General features: G+C 35.0%; 1 protein-coding gene across 3 annotated transcripts in view; it reads left to right on the plus strand.

Annotated features, from left to right (window-relative positions):
• The window catches only part of ATRNL1 (attractin like 1), a 442,299-nt gene that overhangs the window by 139,872 nt on the left and 281,895 nt on the right, over positions 1-20,532 (plus strand). For all 3 annotated transcript variants that reach the window (XM_083866025.1, XM_083866026.1, XM_083866027.1), the window contains one exon: positions 1,638-1,731. In XM_083866025.1, coding sequence (XP_083722151.1) covers positions 1,638-1,731 — 94 coding nt within the window. The remainder of the gene's footprint in view (positions 1-1,637; positions 1,732-20,532) is intronic.

Consider the following 20,532-nt stretch of genomic DNA (forward strand, 5'->3'; position numbering starts at 1 on the left):
ATTGAAATTAACTTTTGCAAAGAGGCTTTTAAAGTGCCTAAATAATGATTCCATAAATGTAGAGTGGAAAACATGAATGGATTTGGGAAAACATAACTGATAGTGTAGTGGCAGCACTTCAATGGACATTTATTGTAGAGCGTCAAGAGGATAGCAGAATTACAAAATGTAGGATTTTGTGGTAACTGTAGGTATTTTTCAGAAGTGTTGTGTTGTGAAAAAGAGAAAACATCACGCATCACTATGTGCTGCATAGAAATTTCTGGTATTTCTTGCTGACAGATTGAATGCCTGGCACCTCCATAGTAAGAATTCTTCCTTGAGTTCAGCTGGCTATTTAATGAGCTCTGAAGGCTGAACAAACCATTGAAGTCCTGAAATGGACATATTATTTCAACAGTATCTTACATTTAATTAGGTTTTTACATTCTCTAGTACCTTTTTCTCTATTTGTCTTAGGCTGTGGCAGAGAGGTGAGAGTGTGTATGGGATGGGACACTGTCAAAGAAGGATTTATTGTGTGTTATTCCTTATCAGTATAAGGGAAGTTTAAAACTCAGTCTGTGATAGGAATTCAATATGAGATTATAAAGTGGAGAATAAACTTTTATCTTATTCAGGTCACCACTTGGTACCATATCTGTTCCCAAGCAGGACCTCATATATTAAATCCTTTATCTTAGTCATAATTAAAACTTCAGTGAAAGCATAATATGAACATCATGGTAGGTTGGAAGTTACTTTGGATTAAAGAAAGACTTTGAGAGTGGTGTGAATATTAGCAGGGAGTCATTCCATTGATGTGGGGATGTATTGACACATTTACCAGGGAGAGAATGGTAAGTTTTGTACACTTGGTTAGGAATAAAAAATGGCTGCCTAAACAAGATAGTAATTCAAATAAACATGGACAGGAAAAGGCAGAAGAGAGCTCAAGAACTGGGAATAGAAAGATGTTTTTGAGGTGAGAATCTATCAGACAGCAAGAGTGGCAGTGAGCAGACCACTGTGGAGAGAGTTACTTTGGCCTTGAAGTGGAGTGATGATGTTCCTGCGATTCTCTTTCAGCTGTGATTTCAGGAGCTTTTAAAGTTGCCTGTTTCCTGCTTTTAGAAAATTCTTCTTGTGGACTATACCTGTAGTGTTTACTCTGCCTTTGTTCAAATGGTTTCAGAGATTTCTTTCTGTTGGCTTTTGTCAAAAGCAAAAATTCCAATTTTATTAAATCTTTTACCACAGATCTCCAATAATACTTTAATTAGAAATTTCAAACTAAATGGATTTTGTTATTGCTTTTGTCATTTCACCCTGTATAGAAAAGATGAATTATGAATATTTTTCTATATTGCACATTGAGATGGTAGATTTCAATGGCTTTTCTCAAACTGCTGTTACTTGACCTGTGGAGGAGAGCCTCTAATGGCAAACAAATAGTTTTTAACTCTGCAGAAAATAAAGTAAGTGGTATACTAGTGAATTTTTCTGAAAAAGATTATAATCTAAGTAGTAATATATATATGTCAATACAGCTTGTAGGAAATGTGTTTGGAGTGAAGTATTAAAATATGTGAATATTCATTTAATTATCAAGTAAAGTATGAGTGAGGAAATCTCATTTTTCCTTTTTAATTTTACAGCTTGCACATGCAGTGGACATGCAAATATCTGTCACATGCAAACAGGAAAATGTTTCTGTACAACCAAGGGAATCAAAGGAGACCAGTGTCAGCTGTAAGTACAATTAAATGTAGCCTGAAGTTATTGCAATCCTTGATTAGTAAATAAGCACTTTTTTTCCCATTTCACATCCTTGCTTCGGTACAGGGTTTTGTGTTTGACCTGATAATGTTTTCGTGGTGGATACAGTGTTCCCTACATTTCTCAGGAAATTTCACTATTAGCTAGACTTTTGTTAAAGAATTACATCACAAATATTAGTAATGTTTTGAAGACACTAAGGACTTTTAAAAAAATCCATTTTGTTTCCAAGAACAAACTGGAGAATTACCTCTATTTGTCTTCCATTCTCTTAGGTTTTTAAAATATTAATGTAAGGAAAAAATACGTATGAGTTGGTAATTACATTCATTGCATTTGTCAGTTGTCTTGATGGTAATTACAGTAATTCAATTTTTAGGGTTTTGGAACCTTACTGAGGTGTTTTAGACATTTTCCAACATCATAAAATCGAGACCATAGGAATGTGTAGGCCTGCCATGGAAAATACTTTTTTTTTTGCACTGGAATAGCTTCTTCTGTTTAGAGGAAGAGTTTGCACCTTCATAACAAATGAAGTACTAAGAGCAATCAAATACTGATGTGAAGTAACTTAACAAGTAGGAGAAATAACACATTGAAGTTAATTGTGAATAGCCTTATATTTAAAGATGTGTCTTTCAGTCTGCTCTATCAGGTACACTGCATTAATTAACAGGAACCTTCTTCCTTTTGCAGTTATAATTATTTCAATAGTATCTGGCAACAAACTTAACTTAGCAGCTTTGTTTGGAACTGGGGAAAAAGCAGGTGAATCCAGCTGACTCCTCCCCAGCAGGGAGAGGTGCCAGGTACTTCTGGCACAGGACATACACTGGATTTGTGAATTTGTCTTTGATACACTCAGGGAACTGGCTTGGATCCTACCCTTAACACTTCACTTGATAAATTGTAAAGAAACAAAAATTTCTGATGCAGAGGATCTGTGTATATCCGTGAGAAAGAGCTGTGCTGGCAGCTCTGCTGTTCCCCTGCTACCTCTAGGACTTTGTGTCCAGCTAATTGAAGACTCTCAGGATGAGATGGGAAATCAAGATTAGGACTAAGTGATGAAATTTTATCATGACAAAACCTGGAATGATAATATCTTTAAGCTCTGAATTAAGTCTTCAATGAGAAAGCTTTTTCCCTCCTTTGTGCCCGTACAATTAATCATTTCTAGGAGTTAATGAGTGATCTGATTACTAGCTTGTATTGATATCTTTCTAACTATACAAAATACAGGAAGAAAAAACCCCAACAATTTCTCCTCTGTCCTTTGTAACACTTGAACCACAGAAGCAGACTTATTCTGCCTTTAATTAACTTTCTTACTGAACTAGAAGAGAAAAGGTTTTCCTACTTGTGGACTTCCCTGGTCAGAAGTTACAGTAATTCCACAACATAGATGAAACAGAAATTTGAATTTTGACTTTTCAAGAGTAAACTGAAATTTGCAATTTCAGACTGAAAAATCCCTTTTTTAGTCACATGTAATACATTCTCCTTCTAGATTCATGCACAAACCATGTCCAGGGCAAGCTGTGGTGTTAAAACATTTGATATTTTTAGTGTTGGTGAGGTTTTTTGGACGAAATAAAATCTGCAGCCTTTTTTTTTTTTTTGGCTGTGATGACATTTCAGATTGTGAGATTCACATCTGTTCGGTTTTTAGGCACTCAACAAATAATCATAGATTTTGATTTGGAGGACGTCATCAAGTGATACGTTTAGAATTTGCCATTTTACTCTGATGGTTGGTTTGAGAAAGTGATCCATTCATGTATAGAAGTTCCAATCAAATGTTTTTTAACTATTTCCCTTAGAACATCAGGAGATGAAGAACATAAAAAAAATTAAAAAACAATCACTAATGAGTCACTGAATGCAGTCCCATACTCATTCTAAATTTCATATGAAGAATATGAACTTGATTTATTTTGCATTATGCTTTAAAAAATAGAAAACTATTTCCTCTTTAAAAATCATTTATACACTCACAGCCTCTCATGCACGTATCATAAGATATATGCAGTCATTATCTAGAAGATAAGGAGAAATTTAAATCAGCTCAATGCTTTCCTTCTATTTATTACTTTATTATATTCTTTATAAGTCATATGACACTTGATTCCAAGTGGGAGTACTGTTCCCCAGTGCTGTGGATGAATGTTTTGGGGTTTTTTTGCTACTGACTAGTTAGGCTGTTGAGCAGTCTCATCAGAAAACCTACAACCTTGTGGTTTGCTAAACTAAGGATTTCAATGAAAATTCCAAACTCTGGCTGTTCAGTGAGAAATTTAGATTTATATTTCTGTCAAGAATGTTATTGATTAAGAAGTCTTAGCTGCAGGGCTCTATGTTATGTACACACCATGCCTTGTGGGCAGAAGTTTTATGAAATCAGGGAAAGTTTACAACACTTAATTTTTTTTCCCCTCCCTGCCTTATCAGCTCTGTGGTTTTATGGAAGATCTTACTTATTTTATTTTTTATTTATTTAAGTATTTTTTAATATAGCCATCTCTCAGTTGTATTCATTTCTTAATTGTGCTGTGGGATGGCATGAAGCACAATGCCATTTGAAATCAAAATTAGTGTTGTAAAGCAGCGTGAAGCACACATTTGCATTCTGTTTTACAATGTTTCTTTAATGGTCATATATTTTTCAAATGTTAATATTTTTGTTTCTGTTGAGTTGGTAGTTTCAGTTGGTAAAAACCTTTAGTTTTTACTAACTCACTAAATTATTGGAATGGTTTGATTAGTCTAAGTAGCTAGACTGTAAACATTAAAAACAGATTCAAATAAAAATACTTATATTCTTGTTTTTCCCCTTAATTTTTTTTTAATGAAACATGCTATTGGTAATAACAGGAAAATCATGGTGACTAAAAAACATATTTTTATGGGAAAACTGTTGCTTCAAGGCAGTTTTTAAATTTAATTTTCTCTAACATTTGATTTACTAGCTGCTGATTTTATTTTCTCATTGAAATCTGTCAACAGAGGTTTTCAAAGTTCCATATGTTTTGGTGTGTCTGTATGCAGGATTATACACAGGGAACTTCTCAGGGAATAGGCAAGTTGGAATGTGCAGAATGTGCTAAAGGAATGTTTCAAAGTTCAAATTTTGATAGTAAATGAGAGAAATTTTGCTGGATGCAGGAATGAAAAATATGAAAATGATGGGATCAAGTTGAGTAATTAAATAATTCTTGGAGAAGTTTCATTACATCTGGGCTCTTGCAAGTGGAAGCCTTCACTTGGTGATGTGTCTGTAGCTTTTGTCTTCACCATGTGAGAACTGGGCTAAAATTGGGATTCCAAACCTCTGTAATGAAGAATTACTAGGAAGTTGGAAGGAAAACACTGGGGGAAAAGTATGATTTTAAGTCATTTATAGTCAAACTATATTTTATATAGTTGTAAGAAAATAAATTCAAGATTATAAAATGTATTGCTCATTTTAGTTCTAATAAATGTCCACACCATTAATTTCTAAGACATACTTCTTCTGTAAAAGTGGAAGAAATGCTATTTTATTTATAAAAATATACAGTATTTATTTGGTAAAAATCTTTCCTGTGTGTAAGCTTTAAATAGTTATTTAATAATGTAAGGATCTGTGCATAAAAAATAAGCCCTTATTGATAGTCTGCTGTACATAAGAATAAGATTTTAAAGTAGCCATCTGTACTCTTCTGTATAATTTCCCTCCACAGAATGGAACAATTCCTCTTACCAGATGGAAAGGCAGGTAACAATACGCTGGGTTTTGAGTCAAATTCACCATCCTATTGATATTACTGCAGCTTTATTTGCAGATAGCAGAGTAAATCTTTTCCCAATTATTTCCACACAGAGCTTCTCTTGCCCCTTTCCAGTAGGGGAAGAATTGGCAGCAATCATATAATACATTCACTTGATTTGAACTTCCTTTATCAGAGACGCACACAAATCCTAAACCAAATATACAAAAAGGAATTCTTGTTGCTGGGAATTAAATAAAACCCCTCTTATTCTATTGAGAAACTGCCTTTTCCTGATTGAGGGTATGATCTATTTAATACTGGTTACCATGGTGGTTAGTAGTTTTCTAAAGATAAAAAGTATAATATTTAGTGGTATAAATTACTACAGGACCAGCATTTTGTTTTTTTTTTTTCCTTTATTTCAACACTTTTCCCCCCTATTTCTGTCATTTGATCATATTCCACTATTAGTTTTACATATTTGGTTGTATTTGATAGAAGGTGTTTTCTACCTGTTCATGCTGAGTCCAGTCCTTAAGTTTTCAGTTTAAGAGAAAACTTTGACATGCTAATGCATGTTACCCCATTACCTGTGATGTCTGGAGGAGAATTACAGCAAAATCTGTCAGGTAGCTGTTGGTGGGTTTAGCAATGTTGGTGGGTTTAGCAACTGCCTCTCTCCCTATTTAACTGCCTGAAAATTTCAGCTTGCCTCTGTAAGGACAGGTTCATGGCCTCAGCTGGCTCTCAAAGAGCTGGATCATTAGGTTTCTAAGGAGAACAATAAAATAAAACTCCTACTTCAACATTTATGAATACATTTATGTTTTAAATGTACTCATTTACTGCTCTACATGTAGTAATTATTGTCAGATGTTTCAAGGACTTCAGATATTTTTTCTTTTAATCCATGTTGCTAGCATCAATCATTTTTTCTTAAATTGCAGCTTTCATTTAAGCAATATGTCTAATATCAAAGCTTCAGAACATGACCCAAATGCACTCTAATGGCTCAAACCCTCAGAAGGCACTTGAAACATTTGAGATCTAAAATTTGAAGAAAAGGAAAATATGGGGTTTTGGCAGTATTGTATGTCACTCTTGCCCTTTCTGTTGATATTTTTGTTCTGCAGTGGGCTCCTTTGTCTGCTTCAGTATATTCAGTATATTATATGTAAAGTTCATGAGGCACTCTGGGATCTTTTAGAGTTGCAGGCTCTCTGGAAGTGAAACTACACTTTTTGTAAGCATTGTTACTTCCAAACGTGACATTTTATTCAGGAAGTTGTCCAGTTTTGCAGAGATAAAGGACCAGAGTTGGAATGTCATGTGTCATTCCTAGAAGACAGTGCTCTCAGAGCAGAAGTGCGGATGAGGTAGTGGCTGAGGGAGAAGCTGCAAGCACCTTGCAGAGAGCATTGTACTGTGGGAATTTATTGTGTTCTGTCCCTATAAAATATGCCTTTTATCTTTCTGAGTTTAGTACTAATTGTCTGGAAAATGGGGAGCAGTTTGGGCATGAGAGTTTATCTTTCTTAAGAATAAAGTAATTTTGCTTTGGCCTCTAAGTTAGGACATGCCATAACTGACTGTATGCACATACATAAAAATGTCTTTCGGTTTGGCAGTTTCAACAGAGGAGAATCCTCTCTTCATTGGGCTTCAGTTGTTTTCTAAGGTTTTTTATAGTCATTACTTCCTCTTCAGACTACCTCCAAAAATGCCAAGTGCAGAGCAAAACAGGTATTTTTTAACAACTGTTCAAACTCTCCTGGCTAAAGAAGAGATGCAAGCAATGTCCTTGTCTCTTGTGCCCAGTTGGTTTACGTTTGCATGCATGCTGGATAGAGATTTAATGAATATCTTTTTGGTTTCCTATTTGAAAAATATGTGGTACTGGGTTTTCTTTCAAAAAAAGTGAATCTCTTGTTCTTAAAAATTGTTCCTCCAGTACCATGGCCATGTCATTCAGTAACTGGCATTTGAATACTCTGTTTTGCTCAGTGCAGGTTATATCAGTGAAGCAGTGGAAGAGGGCAGGTTGCCCAAGCCTTGCACAGATCCTGTGTTAGTCTGACCCGTTTTGAATTCCAGTGTTTAGGATGCATTTGTTGTAAGGCAAACCTCTTTATATAAAATGCTAGAAATTTCTGGTGCAAAGTGTCAATTGTCCAGGGATGTACAGTTAAGGTAATGTTTCTATGTGCGATTTTTATTAAACTAGAATAGCACAGATGAAAAGAATAGATAAGTTTGCATGTTCTTTATGTCTGAAATAGACTCATAAAGATTTAAAACTTAATATAGGATGAAGACACTTATTCTGCCTTTAATTACTTAGGTACTGACTTTGGACTGAGATGAAATTAGGAGTGGGAGTGCTGTTTACTCATACAGGAAAAAGAGAAACAAGCATAGACTGTGCCCCATGGAAAAGTTACTGGGAGGAAGAGAGCAAGGGAGGTTATGACTGCCATAAAATTGCTTTATTATTGAGTCTGGTTTTTTCTTACCCAGCAAAGTTGTAGCTTTAGTTTCTGTGTTTGTTTTTAGAAAGGAGCTCAAAGGGCTTTGGTGGATTAGGCTGGCTTTACATCTTGCCTAGGGCTAGCTTTAAAGCAGAATTGCACATATCTGCATAGCCAATACTTTGTCTTAGTTTTAGACAGGGTCAGAATAGGTTGCAATGACTTACAATTTGATGTTGTCTTTTTTAACCCCCGTTCAAGCTGTTGAAAATGACAGGGCTCTGCTGCATTGCACCTGTCAGGGTGTGCAGTGGAGGCACCTGGGAATGCTTCTTTGTGGCCAGGACTGGAACGCAGTTAAGAGTTGGGGATGCTGAGTGACATAAGTCACATGAGCCAGAACTCAGTGTGAACAACTCTTCTTGTAAAGTACCAGCCCAGTGGGAGAGGTGTTTGCAGTTACACCATCTCCTGGCATTGCTACTTTGAGAAAATGAAAAAGGAGACTGGAGAATTTATTGTAAGACAGGCAATAGAATGTTCAGATTCCAGAAGACACTTGCAGGAGTGTGGAGACAAACTTCTTTTCAGCATATGGTTCTACCAGCCATCTGTCTTTCCTCACCTGCATGAACCAAATACCCCCAACACTACAGTGTGTTCTTTCTGTTCAGATACAATGCTGAGGTCTCCACAAAACATAGACACATGCAGCTTGCAATCGTTGTCATTACCTTTGTTAATCATAATATAATCTGTTCTTTCATGTTGCTGGGGTTGGATTATAAACTGTCATTGCTCATGGGAGCCGTAATTAATCTCAAAAATCAGAAATTGCCATGTGTAGGATAGGATCTGTGAATTACTCTGCAGGCAGGGGGAAGAAATAGCACAGATTTCCAGTAGAGTATGGAGTTGGTTGACCCTTCCTACCGCTTTGGTTAAAGATAAGTCGTTCACTTTATAGAAGAAAAAGAAAATGACTGATGACTTTTCTGTCTACTCATCCTGCTGTCATCAGAAAAAAGCCTTTCAGCTGAGTTGTCACTGACAAAACCAGATATTTCAGGGAGTTCTTTTTAAAAATTCTACTATACAGTGCTCTGTTGTAACTGATTAAATTCAATGTATGCTGTGTTACAGTAACAACCCACTACCTCTAAATTATTATCATTATTATTATTGTTGCTGGCTACTGCTACTGCAGTCAGCTTTGGACAATTAACTATGGAGTAGAAGAGAGGGAAGTGATTTTCCTTTGTGGATGGCAAATATTTAAGGAGATTAAAAAAATATATGAGAGTAAACAGTCCTACAAAACTTTATGGAGGACAAAGCCTTTTCAAGGTGATCATCTTCCAGAAAACAAATGTTGCTAGTACTGTTTTTTATGGACTTGGTATCTAGAAAAAAGAATTTGACATCTTTTATTATTTTTGCCTTCATGACACACAAACACTGGTCAGTTTTAGTATATATAAACATTTGAGAAAACAATGGTCTCAGAGTAGTTTTAATTTTTTGGTGTTTCTTAGGGGATCCTGGCTATTATATAGGATATACGTCTGTATAGGAGATTAAAGATCATCTTTAAAAATGGCTTATCAAAATGTTATGTATCATTATTGATCCTTTGTGCTGGAAAGAGCTCAGGAGGAAAGCCAGAGGGTTTCTGACAATGCCCCCCATCCATGCTGGTCATTTTAGCATCCTAGAGGCAGTTTGTCAATTCTCTGGAAAGGAAGAAGGGAAATAAATGAAAAGAAGGACTTACAGCAGCATTGCTGTAAGTCATCAAAAGTACAGCAGCATTGCTGTAAATCATTCATCAAAACCTTTCACTTCAAAAAAAAAGGTTTTGCTACGTAAAGCCATCAGTTTTCAGTTGTTTCATAAACAAATATGAAACAACTTTTTATTAGTTTTCAATTTAGGGTAAGATCAATCAATCTGTACTGATAGGCCATTGAATTGCCACATCTGGAGATGTATTAATTGTTTCTGAACTTCTTTGTACAGCTTCCCTTTTCTCCTGTGGTTTCCACCAAGGATAAAATAGATGCTCAGCCTTCTCTGGTAGAAGCACTTAAATATATTCTAGTAAAAAAAAACTTCATGAAATTCTTTCCCTGAGTCATTCATGGTACCACTGTATTGAGTAAGATTTTTCTACAGTATTTTATTAGAGAGAAAGGAGAATTGGTTCATTTTCCTTAACTGATTATCAGAACAAATGAGGTTTGGCTGGCTGAAGCTTAGAGAAAATGGAGTTATATTGTAAAGAGAATTATGATTTAGTTACAAACATTGATTTCAATACACAAAATTGGTATTTCATTATGTGCTGCTAGTCTTTAAATGCTCAGTAATGGAAACTCCGCTTGTGAGAAAAACAAGTAAAAATTGTTGTGGGTCACAGATATATTGAGTTTTGAGACAGATAATGTGGTTTCTTCTCATTTGAAAGTGATTTGTAAAATTGAGATGATTTCAAAGGAACCACAGCTGTTTCTGAAAATAGCATATTTTGCATGTTCATGTAAATTCTGACCTTTTTTAAGATTTGTGATGGGGAAGATTCTATGGTGAGCTTATTAAATAGTATTGGTTGTCCCTCAAGACTCACCTTTTCCATTTTTTAAAAATTATTTTTTAAAATAAAGCTCTATCTTCCTGAAATGACACCAACTAGTGAGGCAGAAAGCATCGATTCTTAGTAAATGATGATTTATTAGAACTTATGCCTTTTAAATGACTGAAAATATTTTTTTCTGTTTTAATTTAAGGAAAAATCCTTTTAGATAGAAATGAGTGATTATTTGACCTGATCTATACTTTATATGTTTGAATATTATTAATATCCATCATTTTTTGAGATACTTGATGGAATGTAGTCTGAAGTTTATTAAAATGGATTTTTTGGAGAGCTACAAAATATCTTGGTAATTAAATCCAGTGGGAAGTATATATAGGAATTACTTCAGAATAGTTTTGTCCTGAATTATCAGGACACTATACAAATAAAATAAAGCATTAGGATATTGCCTGTCAAAATAACTATTTCCCTTACTATTTCACTTTGTGGAAAATTCAAAATATATATGAAATGGGAAGTAATTTGGAATTTAACCAACACTGTATTTCTTTCCTGAATTGAACAGATATAACACAGTCCTCTTGCACTCCAGGCTTTCCATTTTTAGTTGAGCAGAGAAAGTGTTCAAGGAGAACTTACAATGAAAATAGTTTTTCAGTATAATCTGTATTAAGTTTGGCATTTAAAAAAATCAGGTTGAGTGATTTGAAGGTGATACTGACGTTATTAACAGTTAACTGAAAGTATTTGCTATTATAGAATTGTTTTCTGTTGAAAACCAGGTTTGCAATACTACAGTGAGTGTTGAGGGGCTTTAAAATGGTTGTGTTTCTGCTGCTGCCTATTGCAGCCAGTTGATGACATAATTTTGGTGAGAACTGAGTAAAGGTTGAAGGGGACTCTCTGTGTCTGCTGTCAGGGCTTGTGCTATCCAAGTCAATAAATTGGGGAGGACATAGTTTTTTATTTGAAGGGAAAGCAGTTTTCTAAGGTAGATCCATCCAAAATACCCATGTTTTCCTTATTAGCAGTGCATGAGTTCAATGTATGTAGTAATCCAAACATTTGATTCTTTTCAAATAGTGAATTTAAAAAAGCAGGTTTTTTGAATCTCAAATTCTTCTCAGTAGATCTACAATTCTTGTAATTTTTTTCAAAGGTCCTGAAAATCCCTTCATTATTCTCAGTTCTTAACCCTTAAATAAAATAATACCCATTGTGCAGCATAGATCTGGGCTTATAATTCACATCTGATAGGCCATTAGTATGGTAATTAGTAACTGGTACAAGAGTTGTTAAAGTTGAAATAGACATCTGGTTTAATCAATTTGTCATTAAGGAAGTGCAAGTGTAGAGGTAGCAATGAGAAAAGAAAATACCAGTGTGAAAGCTCAGAGCTCTCTCTGAGCTATCGACACAAAGCTAAGTTTGAAATTGGAATAGTGCCTCTTTATCTTGCTTGATATGAATTGCTCAGTGCACAACTTGCTCAAGATACCACACCCTGTCTTATTTAAAAATCTATTTTCAAAACCTTACAAATAACTAAAAGAAATGAAGCTACATTGTGAATGAAAACCCACTGATAGATATATCCATCAACTTCAGTTTGTGATATTCATATGTTTTATTTACTGAGAAAGGGGAGAAAAGAATTTTTTATAGAGCAATAAGGAAAGGCTAGGTGAGGTGAGTACTAAAGATACTCTTTGATAGAAATCTCCTGATGATGGAAAGATTGCTTTTCTTTTCCTCTTATGGTCTCTAATAGATGAAATATGCATCTTCCTACTGCCATTTTCATTTTCTGTTTCCTCTTTCAGTCAATTGCATACCTTTACATATAGATGAAAGTTCAGCTGGAATAGTTATATTTCAAAGTTAAGACATTTTGTTTCACATTGTTGCCACTTATTAGTTCTAAATTGCTTCAGTAGTGGCCAAAAGTATTAGAAGAATGCACACAAGAGCTTAAAGCTATGCACAGACAGAGCTAAGAAATGTGTTTTGGTATTAAGACATTGGAGTGAGGAATGCATTACTCCTCATTTCTTTTTCCATGAAGTTTCTGATAATTACGTAGGCTGTACGTGTCAATTACACAGTGCTAAATTGTGCTTAAGGAGTCATAGTCCTGAGGAGTCTGCCAACAAACTTGCATTCTGCTGCAGCTGAATGCTGCTTGGCAGTCAAGCAGGTTTTCTTATATATTGGATCTTCTTTCCATCCCAACTCTACCTGTGCACTTCTTGCAGGAGAGCCCAAGTTCTCGTGCTTCCCCAAGGACAGGCAGTGCTAGAGAAGTTTTCTGTGCCACTCCTGCACTAATGATGGATAACTGAAATGGAATAATAATTCCATTCTTGGAGTGGTTGGGTAGATGAGAGGACTCCATGCAATATTTTAGAATTGCTTAGAAAACTGTAGGTATCTGAGTTGTACTTTAACAATTAACATAAGGAAAAATAGGAGGCTGGAAAATTATGCTGCCTCAGAAATGTGGTTGAAGTCTTATCTTTTTTTTGGTCACTGAAATCTATTGTGATTCCATGGACTGATAATCTTCATTGCTGCAGCTTTGTCTATTTAAGAGGAATACTTTCACTCCTGTTTAAAAATCAGGAGATGGACTACCTGGGATAATGAATTCTGCAGGCAGAACATATATAAGCACATGTGTCTACATAAGCATCCTTTTTTCTTTGCCTTCATTCTTGGCCTGCATTATCATGTGAATGACATGAAATAATGAAAACTTGAAAAGACAGTAACTTACAATAAACATAACTGAAATGTATATGTAGTATTTTACCTCTTAAAGGTAAACTCACAGCGTTTGATACAAAAAGTAATTTCTCCATGACATGTAAGGTATTTTCAGGGAATGATAACTGATAAGGCAAGAAGAAATAACATAGGACCAATTCTATCTGTACTCACCAACTGAAAGATAATAATATTAAGATATTATTAAGATATTAGAAATGCTTTCTTATTCTTTTCTTCTTTTGTACTGAATAATCACCACTAGAAAATATAAAATATAAATTAAACTGCACAACCTTTGCATGCTTTGAGCTTTCTATTTCTTTTTCTTGTGGAGGTATTGAAAAATAAGTGGTATTTATCAGGTGACTAGATAGCAGGGCTGGGGAGCTTGATTACAAGGCCATAAATCAATCCAAGAACCTGATGATGTGCTAAATTTCAGCAGTGGAGCCTAAGTAGCTTAGATTATCACTTCAGAAGGATTGACTTAAAGATTTACTTCTCCATCTCTATCTATTATTTTTATATTACAAAAAAGGAGGTTTTCAGCAATTCAAGAAAAGAACAAAGTACTAGAAGGCCTAGGAAAGCTGTTTTAAATAGTGTCAGGAGTCTGATTTAGAATCAAAGCAAACTTATAATCACATTTGAAAACTTGATCTGCCACAACACTTCTTTTCTCAGTGTTGCATAGAGCAAAGATAAATTTAGGAATACTGGATTACAGCAGGAGGCCAAAGTGAGAGCAGCAAGACTGGCAAACCAACATATGGAATGTGTCAAAAAGGGCTCATTGTCCTGGAAAACATTTTGGGCTGCTCACAGAGAAGTGATAAGAATTAAAGGGTAAAGGAACAGTCAGGCTGAAAGAGATTTAATAAATCAGATTTCATAAAGAAGACTTAGAAAAAAAAAATTGTCCTGGAAATGAGTTCTTACAGGATCTGCAAGGAGATAAGGGCAGCAATTACTTTCTAACAGCTGCTACAAAATCTAATCGTGTTCTCCTTTAGGTCATTTTATCCTCTCTTACGTAGAATCTTGATTTAATCACAGATTTGGGCCGTGATTCAGATAAATATTTTAATACATGATAACACCTCGTTCCTTAGGTTGAAGAGGGGATATTCCCTTGGTTTGGTGAGAATCTGGAACATATGGTTTACTTTTGTTTACCCTGCTCTTGGGAGGCTGATTGTAAAATGTCACATATGGGATAGCAGCAAGATTTTCACAAAACAAATCCACAAAGTTTTTTTTTTTCACTCCTGATGCTTCTCTTTGTTCATATATTTTCCTCATCTTTATTACGGTTTTTTATGTTTTCTGTACTTGGTAAAAAAGGGTTTTTTTGGTGAGGAAAGGTAAAGTTGAAGGTGACAAATGGTGATTGTAAGAAATGAAAAATGTATAAATCAATCCTTCATGTTGAACAGAAGGATTGTCTCCTCTGTATTTATGAATAAAAGAAGAGGTAGTAGCACTTCTAAACAGATGAACAGCTCCACTGCTGTTCAGTGCCGACCACATGTAAGTTAAATAACTCTGAGATTCAAAAGTGGAAATAATCTAAATCCATTTTTTGTGAAAGATGTTTTTTGTTTTGTTTTTCCTAAGAAAATGCATTTTTTGTTGAATTGTACTGTAGAGCTTTTTTCCCATGTTATTTTCTGTTTTATTTATACCACCCTGATATGTATAAAATTAAATGCATTTTCCACCCTGTTTTTAGAGTAGAAAAAGAAAAAAAAAACTCTGGGAGGTTTTTGTTTTCTTAATTCTCTTGTCTTTTTGTCATTGACTTTCATGCAACCTTTCCTGTACTATTACTTTGTTGCTTTTGCTCTTACATTTTTGGAAAATAGCTATATACGTGATTTAGTAAGTGGTTTGACACTTGCCCTTCAGAAGCTTTGATTAGAGCTTTCTCTGTGCTCATTTTTTTAGATTTGCATTGGCCTGTTTTTCGTTGCCTTCTCAATGTTCTTAGAATATTTCTATGTGGTTAAAGTTCTGATGTCATTACAGGCTGTTTTTCAACTTAGTTGTTATGCCAGAGGAGGTTGATTCCTTTAATTGAAATATTTGAACCCATGCATACTCTGCATGTGTCCTCAGCCTTTGACAATTTCCTCAACCTAAGAATCTCTTGTGTCTTATTTTTATTATGTTTGTATCAAATGAAATTTTCTGCAACAGGTGTCATTTAAGTACTGGCCTTAAGATAAACTCCAATGAATATTCAGCAAACAGTACTTCTTTCATAGGGAATAGAAAGAATGAAAGCTTCTTTATGGATGTGGTAGAAGTTCTAATTGAATTATTCCAGTTATATACAGGCCTCAAAATGGAAAAGAACCATTCAATAGTACAACCCAAAGATTATTCTAATATATCTCTTCCTTCAGAGTGGGTGTATTGACCTTTATTCCAGATCTATCCAGCTTTCCATATTTCTAAATAGTGTATCATATCTGATACTCTGCATGCTCATAATACAGTAAATTGTCATGCATTCTATTAGCACACTGTAATAAAAACGACCAGGTAACATTTTGTATGAACATTGTTTTCTAAAAATTTAGCAATCATAGCTAAAATTTGTAAATATTCCTTACAAAAATTTCTGCTTCCTGATTCCAGAATCCAAATCTGATTATCAAAACTTTCTTCTGTATGGCATTAAGTCATAGGTGCACGTTGTTCTTAAAACAGAGCATTTCACTGTAGTTCTTGCCTGTTTCTTACAAGGTGTTTCTCAATGTAGTATTTTGCCTTTTGAGTGTGTGCTCATTCTTACAAATAATGTGAATATTATGAATCAACGAATTCAAGATTGCTCATAAAACATTCTGCCATTTCAAAATTGATGTGGGGCTCAGGACAATTCTCTAAAGTCACTCCTGAAGTAGAACTTTGAAATCAGAGAGCCATTCCAGTTATTTTTCATTAAAAATAAAAATCCAGAAGAGAAACTTAGAATGATCAGAGAGGGTGAATCAGTTGGATTTCTTTTCTACTCTTATAGTTTCAAAAGAGAATTCACCTCATGGTTCATCTCTCCACTGTGCTCTCAGTTGATTTCTTTCTTTTATTTATGGAAAATCTAACAGGTACTTTGTTTTTCTGATGTAATGGACCATTTCAGTCGCCAGAATTATTTTTCAATTGACAGTAAAATATTTTGCATTTCTAAGTTATGGTTAATGTTGCAGATTATAGCATAACTTCTGCATAACCCCAGTCAGAAAGCAAGTGAGGAAAAAACCCCAAAACCTTAGGAATGTGAAAGCAACCAAGGGTAGGATTGTATTTTAAATATTTTAAAGATCACTCTCTACAATGCAGAATATATATGTACATATAACTGACAAATATTCTAACAATCTTTCCTCATAAATACTAATTTTGATATTATCTCTCAGCTAAAAAATACTTCATAATATGAAACCATTGGCTAAATTATTGGACCGAGGGAGTTTATTATTCTTTGACTTAAGCAAAATGACTGGGGACAGATTTTCATGCTGGCATGCAGAACAAATTTAATTCAAACTGAGATGAAAGGCGGTTAATGTAATTGTAGCCTATTATCCTATGCAGGCTTGAGTTAAGAAGCAAACCAACAGACAGTCAGAAAATGATGGATAGAAAATAGAAACGCTCAAGGCTGGTGAAATAGAGACTTGTGAAGGGATTATGCCATAACTGTTCCCACACAATCTCTGCATCAGTAATATCCCACCTCTACTGTATGTTTGGATTAATAAACAGGATTTTTGTATGCCTCCTGCATTCTCTTTTTCTCTCTGATGTCAAAAAAGGTCCTAGTTTAGTAAATTTCATGACTTTACAATCAGGATTTTTTTCCCCCTTTATCTACCATCTTCATCAGTCCTGGGCGTGCTGTAAAGCATTCAGTTTTCTTTTCTTTCTAAGCACTTCTTTCCTTGTTATCACACAAAGTGATAGGAAAGGGATTGGCCACATAACTGGTTAGTCTTTGATCCTATGCCCATCTAAGGGACTAGCAAAAACTGTTTTTTTAAAATTACTGTATTTAGTTAAAAAGTAGTAAATAGTCGACTCTCAGTTTTTTCGATTGTACGAGTCTGGTTTTTTTGCATCGCCCTTTGGATATAGATTTTCATCTCTTAGGTGATCAGATGGGGTTTTTTAGGACTGCGTTCTGGCAGATTACCTAGTTTTTATTAGTCCATTTAATTTTTCAGTAACAGAAATTTTTTTAATACCTGCATATTTTGAGCTGCAATCTTTTAAAAATCAAAAAGACATATTTTGGTTTCCTGAGAATACATACAGAAAGGTGCTGAGTTGTACTTCAAAGCATGTTAATTACAAAAGTATTTCAATAGGTTTGTCACCCTTGGCATAGCCCAGGAAGCAAAGAAAGTACATTTTTCCCTCTAAAGTAACTGATCAAACCTTTGTAAGTCACTTGTCTGAGGTAATTCTAGCAATAACTAGTTCAAGCATCAAGTGTGATGCTTACAAAATACCAGAGATCAATTACTGATCAGAAGTCCCACTAAAGCTGCTGTCTTATGGCCTCTTTGCTGAGGGATTGAGTCTTTGAGGTACATGGGATAGAATGATAAAATAGCTCTTGGAGGAGTGTAGGAGTTTGATTTCCCAGTCACTCCCAGCTGGAATGCAGGATTTCTCTCATCCATTGCGAGTTGTATCACCAGAGGTCTTACAGTAGCTAAAAAAACTTGTTTTCTTTTCTCCTTCTGACATTGTTTAGGATAAGATTTTGTGCGTTTGAAAAATGCTGTATTCTGTGAATTGCCCTTTGGGAAGACTTTGGGATTACTTAAAGTTCCTGTTCAGTGCTGTCCTCACACAGGAGCAAGCTCTGCTTTCCACAGCAGTCCTCTGCAGCCTGCCCATCAAACCCCATATGAACATCATGGATTAGGGCTGGCAGCAAAACTCCTGCTGTGAAATACTTCACAGTCCCCTGCCATGAGGCTATAGTCTCATTTTGGTCAACTTTTTTTCCTTTTACAGCTATTCCTTTTAAATTTTCTTCTTAAGGGTCCAATAACTTTTCAAGGAGAGCTGGCCAAGACTGGAAGTGTTGACAGTTACAGTGTTGTTGCTGCAACACAGACAGAAACACTTATATTTACACTTTGGCACTTCATAAAGAAGTATCAGTATTATCTCTGCTCCAGGAAATTCATGAGGTTATGTGCTATATTGGGCTAATGGGGATTTGGGCTCTTCATAGGCAAGAGGCCAGGGAAAGCCAGATGTGTGTATCTGACTAGATCCTTTCTCCAGCCACCCAGACATTTTTCTATGTTCTATTCTTAATAGATATTTCTCCATCTCTTGGATTGATATCTTTCTTTATTAAAGTCTAATAAAAGATGGTGCAGGTTAGATGGGATTGATATCCTAGATATTAAAAAGGACTTTAAAAAAGGCCAGATATGCCCATAATGGAATGATGATAGGCAATAACACATGAATTTGATAGACTGGTATGCAGGGGCGGGATAAAGAAAGTTCTTTTAGGCAGGAGGAGAATTTATCAGAAGAATATACTGGTAGATGTATAGGTATTGGAATGATCTGTTTGACAAAAATATGGTATTAAAAACCTGCAAGTCAAAGAAGGAAGCTACAAGTCTGGAAACTGTGATGCTTCCATGTTTGCTTTTTAATGATTCTCTGGGAATTTCTGTCGATGCCATAGGAAAAAAGTATGGGAAGTAAAAGTTCTGAATATCTCATCAGAAACAGGTACCTAAGTCATCCAGGAATAATGAAAGTTACCTGAGAATGTCATGTAATGGCTAGAGTTTAGCTTCCTAAGGGTAAGAATGATAACTTGCCAATTGCAGTCTGCATTATACTTAAACATCTGTGGTATTTGTACTTCATGTTTATATTATAACTTGTCATTAGCACTGTAGAAGTTGTTGCAAGTACAGCAGTAATTCAGATAATGTGACTGTTTTCTAAAATTCTCTAAGACTGTATAGCTGACAGCCTAGAGAAGGCCATGACGCACTGATTTATTCATAACTTTGTCTTCATTTTGCATTTAGTATTCTTGAACCTCCACATATAAGCATCATTTGGCCATCAGTGAGATGCAATGTCCACTCCAAAAGGTGTGATGTGCTTTGCTTCTGAATTGTCATTTTTGTCTTGGCTTAGGCAGAATTTCCCATAGTTTTGGAAATATTAATTGCCATATTGTGCTAAATTGTAGTCGTAAATGACAAGAAAATGACCGAAGTTACCATACGTAATTTGAAGTAGAAAGACAAAAAGTAACTTGCCTGTATTTGTACCATTTTCTGGAAATTATAGTGTCTGTATGGCATCCTGAAATGCATATTTCTGAAATTGCCTTTTCCTTAAATTGCCTCGAAATTATAGTCTTATATAAATAGTGATTTTGTTAAAAATCCCCAACACAACAAAAATAAACAGACAGAACCCATCCCAGAATCTTGAAAACAAAGCAAAATGAATGCAAGAAAGATCAAATGCAAACAGATGAGAACTTGATAGCACTCTGTAATACCACAGCATTGAACTTTCTGCACTGAGATTGTAACTGTGTAGTTCTTTGCAATAATTTCCCTCAGAGACTGACCATAGATTAAATTCAACAGTAATAAAGTAGTTGTATTATAAACCATAGATTAAATTCAACAATGAATTTGGAGTCGTGTTATAATGCACATTTTTTAAAAACAAGCCATAAAATGTTTAATAGTTAAATATACTTACTACATACACACTTAGTAATAGTAAAATTTTACAATTCAATAATGACTAATGAAAGTGCAGTAAACCACTTGGGATTTAGTGTGTGTATATATATTAATGTGTGTATATATATTTCTTTTTCATGTGGTCTACTTGATGAAGCCTATTACGATGCATTTGCTCTGACTGTCAGGGCCTGCTAAAATATTTAATGTTTTGATGTGCAGCCTCTCCTGCTCTTTTTGAAAAATGGTTTCTAAACAACAGCAATATACAAACACTCCTAGAAAGTGCCAGAACTGGAGTGAATAGCTGATCACAGAATCACAGAATGGGTCAGCGCCATCCCAGAGCACGTGGACAGGATTGTGTCCAGATGGTTCTGGAATATCTCCAGTGAGGGAAACTCCACAACCTCTCTATACAACCTGTT

This window comes from Zosterops lateralis, assembly GCF_965231275.1.
Source record: "Zosterops lateralis genome assembly, chromosome: 8".
In the NCBI taxonomy this organism is placed as follows: domain Eukaryota; kingdom Metazoa; phylum Chordata; class Aves; order Passeriformes; family Zosteropidae; genus Zosterops; species Zosterops lateralis.